An 18011-nucleotide genomic window follows, 5' to 3' on the forward strand; every position below is an offset into this window, starting at 1 on the left:
GTGCTTCATTATACAAGCCCTTAAAAAAATATAAAGAGCACTGTGAATTGTGTAAGACTGTTGAATCACAGACCTGTACTTCTGAAACAAATAATACATTATATGTTAAAAAAAAAAAAAAGATAGTAGGAAGGGAGAAATGAAGGGGGGGAAATCGGAGGGGGAGATGAACCATGAGAGACTATGGACTCTGAGAAACAAACTGAGGGGCGCCTGGGTGGCTCCGTTGTTAAGCGTCTGCCTTCGGCTCAGGTCATGATCCCGGGGTCCTGGGATCGAGCCCCATGTCGGGCTCCCTGAGCTGCGGGAAGCCTGCTTCTCCCTCTCCCACTCCCCCTGCTTGTGTTCCCTCTCTCGCTGTGTCTCTCTCTGTCAAATAAATAAATAAAATCTTAAAAAAAAAAAAAAAAGAAAGAAACTGAGGTTTCTAGAGGGGAGGGGGTTAGGGGGATGGGTTAGCCTGGTGATGGGTATTAAAGAGGGCACATACTGAATGGAGCACTGGGTGTTATACACAAACAATGAATCATGGAACACTACATCAAAAACAAATGATGTAATGTATGGTGATTAACATAACATAATAAAATAAAATAAAAGTACTTAAAAAAAATATTAATGGCTGACCATTGGTTCCCTGCATTGTTGGTGGGAATATACAGTGAGGCAGCCATATGAAAAATGGCATGACAGCCTCCTAAAAAAGTAAAAAAATAGAATTAATATATGATCTAACAATTCTACTTCTGGGTATATACCACAAAGAAATGAGAGTAGGGTCTCAAAGAGAACACCCATATTCATGGCAGCATTATTTACAATAACCAAAGGATAGAAGCAACCCAAGTGTCCATTGACAGGTGAATGAATAAACAGTATACATACAATGGAATATTATTCAACCCTGAAAAGAAGGAAATGCTGATATATGCTGCAACATGCATGAACATTGAGGACTTTATGCTAAGTGAAATAAGCTTGTCATTAAAAAAGTGAAATACTATATGAATCCATTTATATGAGCTATCGAGAGTAGTCAGATTCATAGAGACAGTAAGTAGAATGGTGGTTGCCAGGGGCTGCGGGGAGGGGGAAGGGAGAGCTTTTGTTAAATGAGGATAGCATTTCAGTTTTGCAAGGTGAAAAGAGTTCTGGAGATCAGATGCACCACAGTGTGAATGTACTTAACACTGCTGAACTGTACAGTGAAAATTGGTTAGGATGGTACATTTTATGTTATACATATTTTAACACAATTTAAAATAAAAATAATAAAAAACACTAAAAATATTCTGCTCAAAGAGAAGTTAGAGTTGGCTGTATCCCCTTTTCCTGTCGTATCAGTTTGCTTGTCCTCTGAGATCTCAAACTTTCCCTTGAAGAACACTCTTATCTCCCGTTCAAACCATCTTGCTTCCTTTGCCTGAGGCAAAGTTTAATACAAATACTTCATTGGAAGGTACAATCTTGGGCAGGAAAAGGTGAGAGAAAAGGTGGTAAGGAGGAAAATAGGTAAACAAATATAAGGTGGTAGTTACAGAAGAGGGGGCCACCTCTTCATAAAAAAATAACCAGTGGTTGTTCAGTCACTTGGGTCATCTCTGGAAAGAGGTGGGGAGAGGAATTTATTTGCCAGCTCCTTGCCACCACCTGTCACTCAGTAGTCAAGTTTCTTATTATAGGGAGACACCGTTGTACTTTTAGGTTATACAACGTGGCCCCTTTAAAGGAGATAGTACTTAGGGAAGCCAGGTTCCATGTCCTGTGTGTTAGAACTGTATCCAAATTCCAAAGTGGCAGAAGGAACAAACACCTTTGTGGGTCAGGTCAGGTCCCAGTCCTGTGACCTGGCTGGAGATACTCTGGTTGTGGCCACAGCCAGCACAATGGAGGCCATGCTAGCAGATGGGGAGGTGCTGGGGATGACGGTAGTACTAAAGTAAGTGGCCAAGTATCTGGGAAGCCACTGAGAACTTATTAGACCTAGGAGGGCATGTTAACTGTGCCTAACACAGAGACATACTAGCAGAAAATACAGTGACCAGAAGAGATGGTGGCCAGCCTTGGTGTAAGTGTTACTCTGGTGGAGCAACATGTTCAAAATGGGACTAGCCAATGCTGGGAGATATGGACAGACCGGATTTGGTCAAAAACAAACGCAGCTGGAAAACTCAGAACTCATGACATTATGATTTTCACAATGGAGGGGTCCCTAGATTAGTAGTGGTAAGTAACACTAGCCCGTTACAAACCCTGCAGTACCAGTGTTGGCCAGATGCGAAGCGTGCCTGCTGAAGGCTGGGTGTGGAGGCGATGCTGCTTTTACACAGCTCTGAACACAGGTTCAAAGTGAAGCTCGGTATTGTTAGGTTTCAGAGGCTGCATGGAAGAAAACAAACAAACAAACAGTGACCTGATGACTGGGGCTGCTACCGCTGAAAATTTCTAAACTTTGGGCGGGGAGGAACAAGGAAGTCACCCTCTGAAGAAAAAAAAAAAAAGTTGAGACTATGCACAAGTGAATTCTCCCCACCTACACTTAGGGTAAATATCCTTACTCTTAACCTAATCATAGGTATTCTCACTAAGTTTAAGTTTCAAGATGTAGACTCTGGACAAAGAGATTGGTAAGGCTAAAAAGATGTAGATATTATTTTTTCTCTTTATTCTCTTTTAGTCAGATATCCTAGTCATCTGCTTGGGTCTTGGCAACAGCTATGTGTGTCTTAATGTTAAAGACCTTGAGAGAGATCTAAGTATGTCATTTTGACCGGGATATTGGTTCTAAGGGCTGGGGATTTGCTTGTGGTTTTTTTTTAAATATATTTTGGATGTGTGGAATAGGCATTGTGATAACGTTTGTGTATATTAACTTCCTGGTATTTTTAACTAGTGGGACATGAGAAAGGCTTGATTGGATTAATTGAATTGGGAAGACCCTTTAAGGAATTGCCCCTGTTCTATTAGTAGAGAGCTCAGGCTGGGGGTGATATGGGAACCCATGCTCTGTTCAGGGTTCTGAGCCAACAGATCCCCTGGCTGAAATGGGAAGAAAATAGGAAAGATTTTTTTTCTTGGTACAAAATTTACAATAGGAAAGGATGTTAATTTGGGACTTTAATTTCTCTTTGAGAATTTGATAATGGGATGAAGTTCTTATTGCTCAAATCTGGGACATTTTAATATTGTTTTAGTTTTTCGTTTTTTTTTGTTTGTTTTTGTTTTTTTTGGTAATCTTTACTTTGACATTTGATGTCATTGTCTATATATTGGAATGGGAATAATTTAGAATAACAAGAGGACATTTGGTCTAGAGTATAGTATGAATTACTCTTCTTACCCATTTGAGTATTTTATAGACAAAAACTAAATTGCTTTGTCCCAGGAGCATGTACAAAGAAACCAGTTGGTTGACTTGGGAACTATCACATGAAGGTGGGAGGCTGATCTCTTCTCCCAAGGACAGCAGCCAATCTGCCTTCAGATGGCATGTAATAAAGATTATAAAATGGTTAAAAGTCTTTCCCACATTACAAGTTTGATAATAAACAATATCCAATTTGAGTTACATACCACCATATGATTTAGCCAGGACAATGGTAGCTGCGCTTTACTTCCAAAAAAAGAAAACTAAGACATAGGGAGTAAAGATTTTCCAGAAGACATGTATTTGCTTTATGCTCTGTAAACTATTTGTCACTAATATTCCTAAACTAGACTATCAGATGGGAGATGGACTAGGAACAGAGACCTTAAGATGGGATTGGAATTGACATGGATGCACAGGGCAAATGTTCAGATATAAAATTCTGTATGGTGTATCTATTTTTTAATTCAACATGCATTTATAGGATACAGTATCTACAATGAATATTCAGGAGTTCTACTACACATAGGACATTGAACTAAGTATTGAGAAATATACTGAGACAGAGACTAGTCCTTTTCTTCTAGAGTTCACCATCTAGTTAAAGCCATAAGACAAAGACATTATGACAAGAAGTCACATTTGTTCACTGCCATAAGAAAGGCCTAAGGCATTATAGGTATTCTGATTATGGAGCATGAACACTTCTAACCTGAGGTGACCAAAGCAAGTTTTATGAAAGTCAATCCTTCTGAAACTTTCTTATTCCCAATACGTGAACTTCAACTATGGTCACCAACTGCCGACATTGTTTGGCCTCCTTAAAATTATTCCAAAATTTATTTAGCCACTCTTTCCCTTATTCATGCATATGCTCACTCATTCATTCAACAAATACAATTTTGAGGATCTGAATGGCTTTAGAAGACAGAGACACAGCCAGCATCACCACTACCACAACAACCGAGTCCATGTGTGTCAAAGAGCTCATTGAGGAATACAAAACACCCCTCCCTCCAAAAAAACGATGCTGTTAACCCAGAGTGTGGCAAGAGCTGTGAGAAAGATAAGAGCAGCGTACTCTGCATTCACATAATATGGGCACCCAGCCAGACTTGGGAGGCCAAGAATGTCTTCCGAAGAAAAGTGGTATCTAGGTTTAGACTTGAAAGATAAATGAGGGTTAGTTGCTAAATGGGCCCAGAGAGGCAAGAGTGCTAAGAAGGTTCAAGAAAGTTTGTCTAAATTATTATAGCAGAAAAGGCAACCTTGGTCAACCTTGCTGGTGTGGGTTGAGTGATTTCAGGGCTTTGAAAAATTTCTGAATTTTCCCCCATCATCACATACCCCCATTAGAGCCCAGGTCTTGTTGGGATCTTTGCAGTTTCAAATGATTGTGGGGAAAATGGGAAACCATGTGAAGAGTGACACATTTATTCTGTCATAGAAAAGGAGGACACTTGTAGAAATGCTAAAGGTAAATTATTAGGCTGTATAGTACAGTATGAGCAAAAGTATTTTATCCCAGAGTGAGGTAGGTGACAGTAAAGACACAGATCTATGAATTTTTATTTTCCTAGAGGATGAAACCACAGAATTGTAGGAAGACTTTAATTATGAATAGATTCTGTCCGTTAGGTAGAGAACCCTGAGAGTATGTGGATCTTAGTGCCTGAAAAATCCCTTTAAATAGGAGAGCTAATCTAATTTAGGTATCAGCCCTCATGGCAAAGATAACACTCTGAGTTTACCACACAATTTTCTCTTCCTGGATTTGCTGAGACTACACTTCTTAGCCTCTTTGAGGTTAGATTGGGACTCAGTTTTATTGGGCTGAGTCTGGGCCAATGGGAAGTGAGCAGAAGACATGTAAACCACTTTTAAGTTTGACCTTTAAAAATAGCTCATATATTCTAGTTCCCTTTCTCTTCTTATGGTGAATCTTGACGACCATATACTTATTGTAGCTAGAAGGTAGAAGCAACTTGAATCATTGAATAATGGCTTAGAAGAACCACCAAGTACAGCCAACCTCCATCAGGCTATAACATGAGCAAGAAGTGAATGTTTGTTGTGTTAAACCATTGATATGTCAGTAATTTGTTATTGAAGCAGAACCTTGTCTATTCTGATGAATGTACCCCTTCTCCTAGAGGTCTTCCCATGTCTGTGTTTGTATTTCATGGGGGTCATTTATGACACGAAGCCTTGGTAACTCATTTGGCATAGGAAATGAGAGAGCAGGAATGAAGAAAAGCCATTGTTTTTTGGTTTGTGTAGGTAAAGTGAACTGAGGTGGAATTTTTCAAGATAGGCCAAATGAAGAAGAGTAGGTTTGAGGATTAAAAGTATGAAATTAATTTTGGACATGTTATATTAGAAGGATTTTTAGCTTTATGTCATGGATGATCTCATAAATATCCTTGAGGGCAAGTAGTGTGGTCTTACCTGTTTAATTCCCTGTAGTATCTAGTATCTATATACCGTTTATATTTGTTGATGGGTTGGTTTCTTCACTGAATCAGCTGAATTCTGGAGGAAATTGTCTGACTCCTTGAATCAATGAATTCCTCTGAGAGCTGTGAATATGCTTATTCTTTTTGTGACAGGAATTGTCTTGAGTTGTCCACACACTCAAAGGAAGTATCGTGTTTAAATCACAATAGCTTATTTATGCTGCTTTACTTCTTGGCTTCCCCTTTCCCTGAAATCTACATTTTCTTGAACAGTTTTAAGCAGGATGCTGTCGCTCTTTGTAAAGATATTTCTCATTAGGTAGACTGTAAAAGCCAACACGAAATGTCAAATCCAAGTTTGTTGCACAAGCAATTTGGAAGGTCAGAATGATCCCCACAAGATGCATACCAGCAGCTAACTCAATTTTTGATTTCCCCAAATGACTTTTCTTGTGAAATCTGGTTTTCACATCTTCCCATGCTTTTCCCTAATGGCCTACTTTTATATTAGAAAAATAACCCGGAGGAAGTATTTTACAAAAGTTATTGTTTTTATTTTTCTTTGAAATCTCTTAGGTTATACCTTGGTGTTTTTTCCTAGAAGATTTTGCATAGAGTAGGTACTAAATAAGTATTTGTTGACGGTTTAAAGATCTTGGTTTGAGCTGGAAGGAAATGTAGGGATCATCTAGTGCAATCTTGTCCATTTACAGATGAGAAACTGAAAGCCAAGAGAATTGAAATGTTTTGGCCAAGGTCACACAGCTGATCAAGTGCAGACCTGCTGCTATTACTAATGATGCTACTCTTTAATTATGTGCATAACTCAACAGTTTCACAAAGCCATAATTTATCTCATCTGTGAGGTAGGAAACACAGACATAATCAACACTTTTGGTTTTTTAACAAAGAAGGAAATTGAGGCCCAGGAAAACCAAGTCAAACAGTTGAATGATCTTATTCATTTATTCCACAAATTTGATTGAACCCCTATTATTGGCCAGGCTCTGTTCCTGCTCTGTTCTAAATATGAACAAAACAGACAGAGTCTCTGTCCTTTTATCAGGGAGAAAAAAAGGAGAAAACACTGTAATAAATAATAGCTGAAACAAGCGAGCTTGCCTCCTGACTCCAATCCGGTGCTCTTTTTCTCTACATCCTTGTTAATTAATTAAAACCAATGAAATTTCTGATTGATTGATTAACTCTCTCGTACTAAGGAAAAGTAACCCTGTTAAAGGATTTCTCCTGTGAAGAATGCAAAGCATTTTAGGTGCAGCAATAACATGAGGGCTTCAGAGAGTTATATAATTTTACGTGCTCAAGAGAATATGGGGAAATACCGGTCCATGTTCTCTTTCTCTCCAGTTTTGAGATTTATGACTGGTCAGTTACAACAATAATAACAACTGAATATTGGCACAAGAAATGTATTTGATTCAGTGGGTAACATTTGACAGCCTTAACTTGTAAAATGTAGCAAAGTTCTTGCAGGAAGCTCCAGTAGAATATGTAATACACAAGAAGGTATTCAGGGAACAGGGAAATAAAATCAAAGGAAACTGCTACCCAATCTGTTTCATTAAATATGAAAATTAAAATGCCTTAACAAAATGCTTTCTCTTCCTCTCTCCTCCCAACAAACAAAAGCTTTGGTAGGCAGCCTGAAATTGCTCATCAAGGAAAAAGACCAGACTGATTCTAAATGGCTTCTTTTGAATGAAGCAATTAATGCTAAAAGGAACATGTTGTCTCCTCAGCATTTGTAAGGTAAAACATTCATTGTACTTCCTGGCACTCTGTCAAGCCTCTCCTTGACCTAAGCCAGTAGAGAAATGGTCTGCTGCTTGTGCTCTTGACCTCTGGTAATCAGGAGGATTTGGCTGATTAACTTGACAGCAGTGATTCTCCTTAGGACTAGGAGTATGTCTGGGAACTGTATTCCTGGATCCTTCTTTCTCAGACCCTGACTTGCTGGCTTTGGCAGGTCCATCAAGGTTGGCATCCCCTCCATTTACAAAATAGAGATGTTACCTTATGATTGTTAGGTTCTGAAATGCAGTAGAGTAATGCAACAGAGTATTATCTTAATTGTATTTGTTCTGGTGATTCAGCTTTTTTCAAGAACATTACCTTCTTAAAGATACTTTTCATTTGCTCACTAACTCATGCATTTATTCAGAACACATTAATTAATGGGGTCTGTGTACCCGAAACAGTAGGGAATGTTCTGGAGTAGGGACACAGATTAAGACATAGTGCCCATCCTCAAGGAGCGCTCAGTTAAGGTGGGCAGAGACTCCTTATGACAGTACAACCAGAGATTCCTTATGACAGTACAACCTGGCTTAGTGGAGGGGCAGCTACAAGGCGCACTGGGATTATGGAGGGGTGGTGGGAGCTCTCTCTGTACCACGAGGACTCTGGACTGGGCTGGAGACGTCGATGGCCAGGAGGGCTTGGATTTACTTTTGTGCAGCCCCTGCCACCTGCAAACCTCAAGTGGAAACTTTCTCTTTTACTTGTTTCATGTGTACATATTTCTTATAAGAGGTTTTCAGAACAAAGTGTTTTATTTATGAGCCATATGAATGGTCTCTATTAATTCACTTAATGCTCCCTTAAATAATCCAGGTAGCAGGAGGCAATGTCCTCCCCATTTTACATAGGAGGAAAATATTTATCTTAAATAAACATTTGTTATTTCACGGTCAGTGCTAAAAGTAATGGTCTTTATTTCTTCCTCCATGAAACCATCCTACTGAAGTATTTTCACAATTAGGGAAGGTCAGTAACTGGCATGAAGCAAGACAAATATTTGTGGAATGGCTGAATGATGACAAAGATTAGACCTATCTTTGTATAGAATACTCATTTGTTAGCCTGAAAGTGAAATACACTTTCTACCAAAGTGATAGTAGATCTCTAAATGAGATCCTGTGATTCACTTTAATTCAGTTTAGTAGGTGGTGATCTTTCAGGTACCTGCCCATGCTTAAATTTGCTTATACTTTTTGTTTTCCAATCTTGGATGGTAAAGGTAGATTTTATTCATTTAATTAATTTCGATGCCACTATGTCAGGAAGTTTGCTTATACTCAAACAAGAGGCGTTATTTTTTTCAAATTTGCTTTATTATAATGTGGGATAAGAGGGTGGAAACCCTGTATTCCTGAGTCAGGGATAGAGGTTCAGAGTTTTGTTCCTCCACAAGCTAGCTGTGTAACTGTGGGCACATTTCTTTGTCTTTCCTGGTTTCAGCTTTCTCAGGTGTGAAATGGGGTACCGATCCCAGCTGACCTCCCCTTATTGTTGAGAATCAAACGAAATGATCTAATTGAAAGTGTACTCTGAACTATAAAGTGCTGTGTAAGTGAAGGTGCTTATTATTCATTGAGCCCTGGGCCTGTCAGACCATATGATCTTTTTCCAGGGTTGTTTGTTTACAGTTGATTAACAGCCCCTGCAAACTGCCTGCTTTTTGAGGTCTGCAGCAGAGCGGGGATTGGCAAAGAAATAAAAAGCTACAGCTTTCATGTAAACAGTTCCTCTCCCACTTAATCCTTCTTTGGACTCCCTATCTGTGTGTCTTCTTAATCACAAGGCTCAAATGAAACAGTACCTTCCAGTCCTACTTGAGGATTCCGGGGGCTTGAGGACCTCATTTCAGGGACGACCACCCAGGGAAGACCCCCGCCCTTTGCAGAATTCCTCATATCAGACTTTTTTTTTTTTTTTTTTTTTTTTTTCCAGTTAGAGATTTCATTGCCTGCTCAGAAAATGGAGCTTCTGGCTTTTTAGTTTTGTTTTGTTAGATTTTGATTGACATAGAAAAAATGTCTTTAACAATCAGCAAAGTGCTTCTGCAAGAACATCACACTGACGGTAGTCCATCTTTCTCGTCTCCCATCAAATTCACTTTCCTGACCAAGTGCAAGGTGGATTTCTCCCTGCCAGCACTATAGGCTGCTGATGCCTGGAACAGAGCTCGGCTCCTTCTCCTAGTTCACAGCATCATTATAGATAATAAAATTTCTGGAAGCAGGACTTTGCTAGCAGTTTAGGTTTGGGGATGATGCATGAGACGGAGAGAAGTCCATTTTGGGTTATGAGGTGCTGACACCAGGAAAACTCCTTGTTCCAGATAAAATAAGTCAATTTGACTCAGAAGACACGGGGAGGGTAGAACTATACTCTTGTAAGGAGGCATGACCTCCTTCTAGTATTATATATATATAATAAACCATTCTGCTTTTAGACAGAACTTGAAGGTTATGCTTCTGTCTTTAGGTGAGGGAAGCTGGTCATGGAAGCAGACAATGGCTGGACTTCCAGCTTCACCCCCTACCAGCTGTATGCTAATGGAACCAATCTGCATTTATTTATAAAATGGGGATTAAAATCCTGCCTCATCACTCTCTGGTATGTTTTGAGGATTAAGTGACAATGCCAGTGCATGATGCTTTCTGATTTTTAAGGCCTTTTCACATGAGAAGTGGCCAGTATGTAGTTAGAAAAACACATGTTTAGGGGCGCCTGGGTGGCTCAGTTAGTTAAGCGGCTGCCTTCGGCTCAGGTCATGATCCTGGGGTCCTGGGATTGAGCCCCACGTCCGGCTCCCTGCTCAGCAGAGAGCCTGCTTCTCCCTCTCCCTCTGCCTGCCACTCTGCCTACTTGTGCTCTCTCTCTATAGTCTCTCTGTCAAATAAATAAATAAAATCTTTAAAAAAAAAAAACACATGTTTAGGGGGCTTTGATATGTGTCTGAATCCCATTCCAATTATTGGCTAGCTCTGTGACCTTGGACAATTTGCTTAAACTTACTGAGCATAGGTTTCCTCATCTTTCAAATGGGGATGACAATACCCGAGGCCGGGCAGAGCGGGCAGGGAGGTCCAGTATAGAGTGGAGGTTGGTCGTGGGTGTCACCTGCCCGGAGCCAGCTTCTCCACCTGCGGGTCCATGCCCTGCCTGCCCCAGCCCTGCTCTCCGCCCTCGCCTGCCCTGCGGGCATCACTCTCCTCCACAGCTTCAGCCCCTCAGCCCAGAACAAGGCTACAGTAGCTGCGTTAGGGACTTCTAGAGGAGGAATCGGGCAGCCCCTGAGCCAGCCGCCTGACCTTCTATGGTATTGCTCGGACACCTCGAGTGGCCACAGATCTGAGCCACATCGAGACCAGAGCAACCATGAAAAGCTACCTCGCACCTGAGCAGCTGCTAGGCTGCCTGAAAGGTTGCGATGTGGTGGTTATTCCAGCAGGAGTCCCAAGGACACCAGGCATGATAGGGATGACCTGTTCAACACCAGTGCCCCAATTGTGGCCACCTGGCGGCTGCCTGCACCTGGCATTGCCCTGAGGCCATGATCGGCATCGTGTCAAACCCGGTTAACTCCATCATCCCAATGGCAACAGAAGTTTTGAAGAAACACAGAGCATACCACCCCAATAAAATCTTTGGGGTGACAATCCTGGACATTGTCAGAGCCAACACTTTTATTGCAGAACTGAGGAGTTTGGATCCTGCTTGAGTCAATGTTCCTGTCACTGGCAGCCACGCCGGGAAGTCCATCATCCCCCGATCTCCTGGGGCACTCCCAAAGTGGACTTTTCCCACGACCTGCGGACAGCCGTCACTGGGAGGATCCAGGAGGCCCGCACGGACATGGTGAAGGTCAAAGCTAGAGCAGGCTCTGCCACCCTGTCCATGGCTATGTGGGAGCCTGGTTTGTCTTCTCCTCTGCGGAGGCAATGAACGGAAAGGAAGGAGTTGTCCAGTGTCCCTTCGTTAAGTCCCAAGAAACAGACGGTGCTATTTCTCCACACCATTCCTGCTGGGGACAAAAGGCATAGAGAAGAATATAGGCATCGCCAAGATCTCCCCTTTTGAAGAGAAGATGATAGCAGAAGCCATCCCTGAGTTAAGGCCTCCATCAAGAAGGGAGAGGAGTCCACGAAGAACATGAAATGAGAGAGCAGCTAGAGAGCAGTCTGTTTCCCTAACTTATGGAGACATTATGTCCCTATAAAGCTATCTCCTGCTGCTTTGTGTTTCAGTTGTGTTAACCACAAGTGTTGTGTCAGGGTCCCTGTCCCTTCCAAATCACAGGTCTATCTGTGGGTACGTCAATAAAAGCAGGCTTTGGTTTTCTTTTTCAAGAAAAAAAAAAAAAAAAGGAATGACAATACCAATGTTGCAGGGACATCAGGAAGGAGTAAATGATACATGTGAGGTGCTTAGCTGGGTACCTGGCATGTGGTATGCACTCTCTACATGGTTGCTAGTTCTGTCTTACTTGCTTTCTACCAAACACTGTGAGGAGAGAACAGCTCTTATTCACATGGTTTCCATTGTGAAACGGTTGGTAACTGGTGGCCTGGAAAGATGAAGTGTGTTGCTCTACTTAAATCCAGCAGGAATATCTTATAAAGCAACACATACACTTAGAGATTGTGACTGCTGTTGGTTAGAATAAAATTGCATCTTCCCTTTGAAGCAGTGAGCATCCTTCCTGAAGGAAGGGGAAAGACGCCCTAAGATTTCATGCTGTTGATTCATGGAAAGCCTATTATTCTCGCTCCCAAGTGTCCCTAGAGCCCGGGACATGTCCTACAGAAGATCTTTGTTGTTAGTATTTCTGATCTACCTCTGAGGTGGGGACAAGGGAATGTGGGAGTCTCAACTGAAAGGGAAAATGAGGATACCCACGGGAAGTCATTCTCAGCAGCCAGGAAGGCACTGGCAACAGGAGACCATGACTCAGATGGCCGCACCATTAGAAACCAGAGTCCCGGAGGGCAGAATGCCGGAACCGGAAGGAGCTCAGAAATCATCTGGGTGATTACATATGGGGATAAGCAGAAGCTATTTACCCATGGTAAAATCATAGCTGCAGCAGTATGTGCTGTTACCAATATACCAAGTCAGTGGTGAATCTGATCCAGGACTTGGGCCTTTTCCCTCCTGATTTAGAAAGTGTCACCTTTGCTTTGGAAGCACTGTAGGAAATCTTGACATGAACATGACCCAATCCTTACCCTCAAAGCCAAAAAGGAGATAAAATGCAGACATATGTGGCTGTGATCCCAGGTAAAGGTCTTAGGCATTTCTTTTTTTTTTTTTTTAGATTTTATTTATTTGAGAGAGAGAGACAGAGATAGTGAGAGAGCACACGTGGGGAGGAGAGGGAGAAGCAGGCTTCCCACAGAGCAGGGAGCCCGATGCGGGCTCGATCCCAGGACCCTGGGACCATGACCTGAGCCGAAGGCAGACGCTTAACCGACTGAGCCACCCAGGCGCCCAGGTCTTAGGCATTTCTCAAAGTAATGTGGAGAGTCAGAAAAGCAAACCTTATACCCGGTTTGGAGAATCAGGGCACAAACTCACAGGAGAGGTGGCCTTCAAGCAGAACCTCGATGACCAGATGGTGTGCTAAAGAAAGACGTAGATGCAATGAATGGCCCTAAAGCAAAAAGATGATCATTTCCGGAGGAGGTAGAGAGAGTCTAAGTTATTCTTCTTCCCTCAGCCTCAGGTTCTCATCAGGAAACGGGCACAGGCATACTTCTCCTATGTGGTCCACTAATGTATGTGAAAGCATTGTGCCCAAATGCTCCCTCTTTTTCTCTCATTCCCTCCCCACAGATCCCAAGAGGTGGTCCATCTTCTGCGCTGTTGGTAGTTCTGATATTTTTCCTTGTGGTTTAACAACTTACGTAACACTTCAATCACTGGGCTTCTGTAAGGGGTGGGCAATAAAAATACCCAAAGAATTTGAAAAGAAATTTTGCACAATTGCAAGTCAGAGAGAGAGAAAATTCCTCCGAGTCATGCATTCCCCGTGAACTCGCTTTGCCAGAGTCAAACTCCTGTCATTGACCTTTGTGTTTCCCTCCTGGAGCACTCACTGCTGTGGTGTTCAGGTGAGGTTGTTATGCCAAAGGGTCCTCAGAGCTGAGCACATCAGCACTGTATAAAGAGAGGCTGAAGGAAGGAAGGGGTGTCTTAAAGAAAGGGACTGACAATTGGAAGTTGGGTAGAAGGAGGATTGCCAGAATTAGTAAATAAAAATATAAGATACCCAGTTGGTTTGAATGTTAGATAGTCAAAAATATGATTAAGGTAAGTATGTCTCAATTATTACATGGGGTATATTTAGACTAGAATGATTATTTATCTGAGATTCAAATTTAATGGGGAATCCTGTATTTTATCTGGTAACCCTAAGTGGATGGGGAAGGACATAGTAATGGGGCTAAAGAGTAATAAAAATAATATATTTATAAAGAAAGAGCTTATAGGTTTTTAAAAAATATTTTATTTATTTGAGAGAGAGAGGGAGGGAGAAAGCATGAGGAGGGAGAGAAGAGGGGCAGAGGGAGAAGCAGACTCCCTGCTGAACAGGGAGCCCAATGCGAGATCCGATCCCAGGAACCTGTGATCATGACCTGAGCCGAAGGCAGCCGCTTAACTGACTGAGCCACCCGGGCTCCCCAGATTTATAGTTTTAAACGTACCCTCGGAGGGCGCCTAGGTGGCACAATCTGTTAAGTGTCCGACTTTTGATTTTGGCTTAGGTTGTGATCTCAGGGTCGTGAGATGGAGCCCTATATAGGGCTCCGCACTCAGTGTGGAGTCTGCTTGAGATTCTCTGTCCCTCTCCCTCTGCCCCTTCTACTCTTGCACTCTCTTTCTTTCTCTCTCAAATAAATAAATAAATCTTAAAGGGGGGGGGGCTCCGGTTTCTTTTTTTATTTTGTCCTCAAATAAGTAGGTGCTGTTCCTCTAGTTTTGGACGTGATGAAAGATGAGGTTCAGGCGACTTACCTAATGCCACAGAGGGTGGCAGTGTTAGCATTCCAGCTCAGTTACTTTTTAAGCTTCTTATTTTGAGATAATTTTAGACTTACCAAAATGTTGCAAAACTAGTGGAGTGCTCTTCTATCCCCTTTAGGCAACTCCTCTTTACATTAACATCTTAAATACCCATAGAACAATAATCAAAACCAAGGAGTTAACATTGGCACAGTACTATTATTCACTAAAGTACGGACTTTGTTCAGATATCACCAATTTTTCCACTAGAGGCCTTTTTCTTTCCCAGGATCCATTTCCACTTCCCACATCATTGTCAGTTGTCATGTTTCCTTAGTCCCCTACCATCTGGAACGGTTCCTCGGTTTTTCATTGTCTTTCATGATCTTAGCACTTTTGTCCAGTACTGATGAGTTATTTTGTGGGATGTCCTGCAGTTTTGGTTTGTCTGATGCTTTCTCAGGATTCTATGGAAGGCATTGGGAAGGAAACCACAGAGGTGATATGTCCTTCTCAGGGCATAACATGTGTATTACGTTGACATGTTCTGTTGGTGATATTACCCTTGACCACTTGCTAAAGATGACATCTGCCGGGTTTCTCCACTGTAAACCTACTGTTTTTCCCTTTGTGATTACTAGATATTTTTAGAAGAGATACTTTGAGACCATGCGCAAATCCTGCTTCCACCTAACCTTTCACGCACCAGTTTTAGCCTCTACTGGTATCACTTGCTTGCTGCCATGCTTAGTGTGTCCCAGAGGTCATTTTCTAGTTTCTTCATCCCTTCTACATTGATTAATTGGAATTCTTTCGTAGGAAAGAGCTATAGCTTCACCCCATTACCTCGTTTAAGCTCAGTTATTGTCATTCCAAGTTTATTGTTCCTTTCACGAAAGCAAAGGCGAAGGAGAAAGTGAAAAAATTTGCGTTACTATAGAGGTATGATTGTTTCAGATGTGCAGTGGAAAGGAGGTGGGACTAATTTTGTTCATCTCACAAGTATTGATCAAACATTTCTATCCGAGGCATTGTACGAGGTACTGTGAAGGAAAGAGAAATGTGCAAAAAATCCAAAGGAGGCTGATAAATCAAAGATTCATACTTAAGGTACTTTTTATAAAAGGGATAATGAAACTTCTCAACTGAATATTGAACTGAAAAATAGTCACACCGATGATTATGACAAGGGCAAGTGTATCCTAATGCAGTCAGTTATGAAGCCCTCCCTGAACGGCCAAATCTGTGTAGTGTAGAACATCTCCAACAAGATGATCCTGATGCGTGTGAAGATCCTGGTACCTTAGTTTGTAGGGTTATAAAGCATTTTAGCCTTTTTCTCCTAATTCAGAGAGAAGAACCGACTAGAAGATAACAATTTGACTGCCTTTGGGGCCCATGATTCCTCTCCTGCCTGAAAGACAGTATGAGCCTTCAGAGAATTCAAGCTCACTCCTCATTAGGAAATTGGGAATTAATTTGTATATAGTACCTGGAAGAGTTAAGCTTCTATTTTTGGTGACTAGAACTGACCATACAAGCATAATCCCAGTGTCCCAAATATCATCAGAGGATAAAGGACTGGCATGGTCAAAAGATTTCCAAACCATAGCACATTATTTTAACCAGCAGTTAATAAAGCTAAAGGGCAGCTTTACAGAGAACACTAATTATCTATCCTCTTGTGTGGAGTGTAATGAGATCCAACTAGGGGCAAATATAGATTCTCCTTGTGTGGGTCAGTGGTTTATTCTCCTGTCTCCTATCAGAGTAATCATTTGCATATTCAGGCAGAATGTGAATTGTTTAGGACACCCTTGTGAAGAATGCTGATGTGAAGAGAACCTAGCTCCATTACACTAGTGTCATTTAAAAAAAAAAAAATCTGTCCAACAGGAGAGCTTATTCTAGCTTTCATTTACATTCATTCATTACATTCATTCATTCATTTTCATTTATATGCTTCTTCGACTGCAGATAAGTCTGAGATTCAGGTAATACCTTGCATTTTTGAGATGAGGAAACCGAGCTTCAGTGGCATTATGTCATTTTTGCTAACCATCGTGGATCTAGATCTTGGATCCAAATGTTCTGATTCTAGAAAGTGTGTTTTTAGCCTTACACCATATTGCCTCTGGTCAGTGATATTCTTAAAATTCCTTATGACTGTAAGTAGAGTGGTCATATGACCCACTTTGCTCAGAATGGTTCAGATTTATACTTTATGCCATGGTATAATTATCGATAGGATGACTTTCTACTCTAAAAAAAATAAAATAAAATGTCCTGTCTTGGACAAGAGAACAGCATATGGTCACCCTATCCATAGTAAGGCTCAGAGAAATTCTAGCTGGGAATTCATGCAATCTTTAAACGTATGTTAAGGAAATTACTAATAAACTCCTTAAGTGTTAAAAACTAATTAAGCCAGGGGTACCTGGCTGGCTCAGACAGAAGAGCATGCAACTCTTGATCTCGGGGTTGTGAGTTCGAGCCCGACGTTGGGTGTAGAACTTACTTAAATAAAACATTAAAAAATGTTTTTATGTGATCATGCCATTTAAATATATTATGAAGCATTCTGATGTTGGAATAGTATGCACATATAACATACACACATACACACATACATAATATTTAATGATCTGGGAAAACTCAAAAAAGGCAAAATTATAATAATGATTCAAATTGTATGTGCACGTGGTAACAAGACTATAGATGATTTTCTTTTTAAAAAATACGTTTCTGTATTTTCCCAAATAGCCCATAATGAACATGTGAAAAATTTACAGCTAAAAATTATCTTTAAAATCTCTCATTTAGAATGAAGGGATTTCTTTTGACAGGAGAATATAAAATTGTCACCTCAGAGAAAGTAAGCCTGCATAGATAGGAGTCTAATAACATAGTAATAATCCTTCTTACAAGTAGAACAGAGCTTTATATTCCCAAGAACTTTCTGATCACATTTTCTTGCTTAATCTTCCGAAGAAGGCTCATAGTCAGTAAGCTAATGCCCCATTTCACGGGTGAAGCCAAAAATGCAGAGAAGACAATGAATGAGGCAGATGTGGGAGCTCTGAGGTTGTCCCAGGTAAGCCCCTCCACCACTGACTCTTATACTTTTCCTATATTGGTTTTTAAAGCTAACAGCGAGACCCTGAGCTAACAGTTAGAAGGTAGTTCCTTTGCTCATGCTGCTAGTCTCTCATGTTGAGCACAGGGAGAGCAGGGCATATTGCTGCCACAGTGTAACATGGGAAATGAGAAGCTTTTCCTTTATTTAAGCAACCATTTAGCCAGCCATTAATTTCAATCTCCAGCCATTCAAAAGAACACTGACTACAACTCTGAGACAGGTTCCAAGCCTGAAT

General features: G+C 41.1%; 1 protein-coding gene and 1 pseudogene across 3 annotated transcripts in view; both read left to right on the plus strand.

The window, feature by feature from the left end:
• TPRG1 (tumor protein p63 regulated 1) overlaps positions 1 to 18011 on the plus strand; it is a 214820-nt gene that overhangs the window by 17019 nt on the left and 179790 nt on the right. Inside the window, exon 1 of one of the 3 annotated variants that reach the window (XM_034999813.1) lies at positions 17196 to 17731. The exons of the other annotated variants lie outside the window; for them this stretch is intronic. Coding sequence (XP_034855704.1) covers positions 17651 to 17731 — 81 coding nt within the window. The 5' untranslated portion in view covers positions 17196 to 17650. Of the gene's footprint in view, positions 1 to 17195; positions 17732 to 18011 lie in introns of those variants that run through there. 3 annotated transcript variants of the gene reach the window in all.
• On the plus strand, positions 1758 to 11793 carry LOC117999085 (annotated as a pseudogene).

This window comes from Mirounga leonina, unplaced genomic scaffold (genome assembly GCF_011800145.1).
Source record: "Mirounga leonina isolate KUSES-001 unplaced genomic scaffold, KU_Mleo_1.0 Mir_115, whole genome shotgun sequence".
Classification (NCBI taxonomy): Eukaryota; Metazoa; Chordata; class Mammalia; order Carnivora; family Phocidae; genus Mirounga; species Mirounga leonina.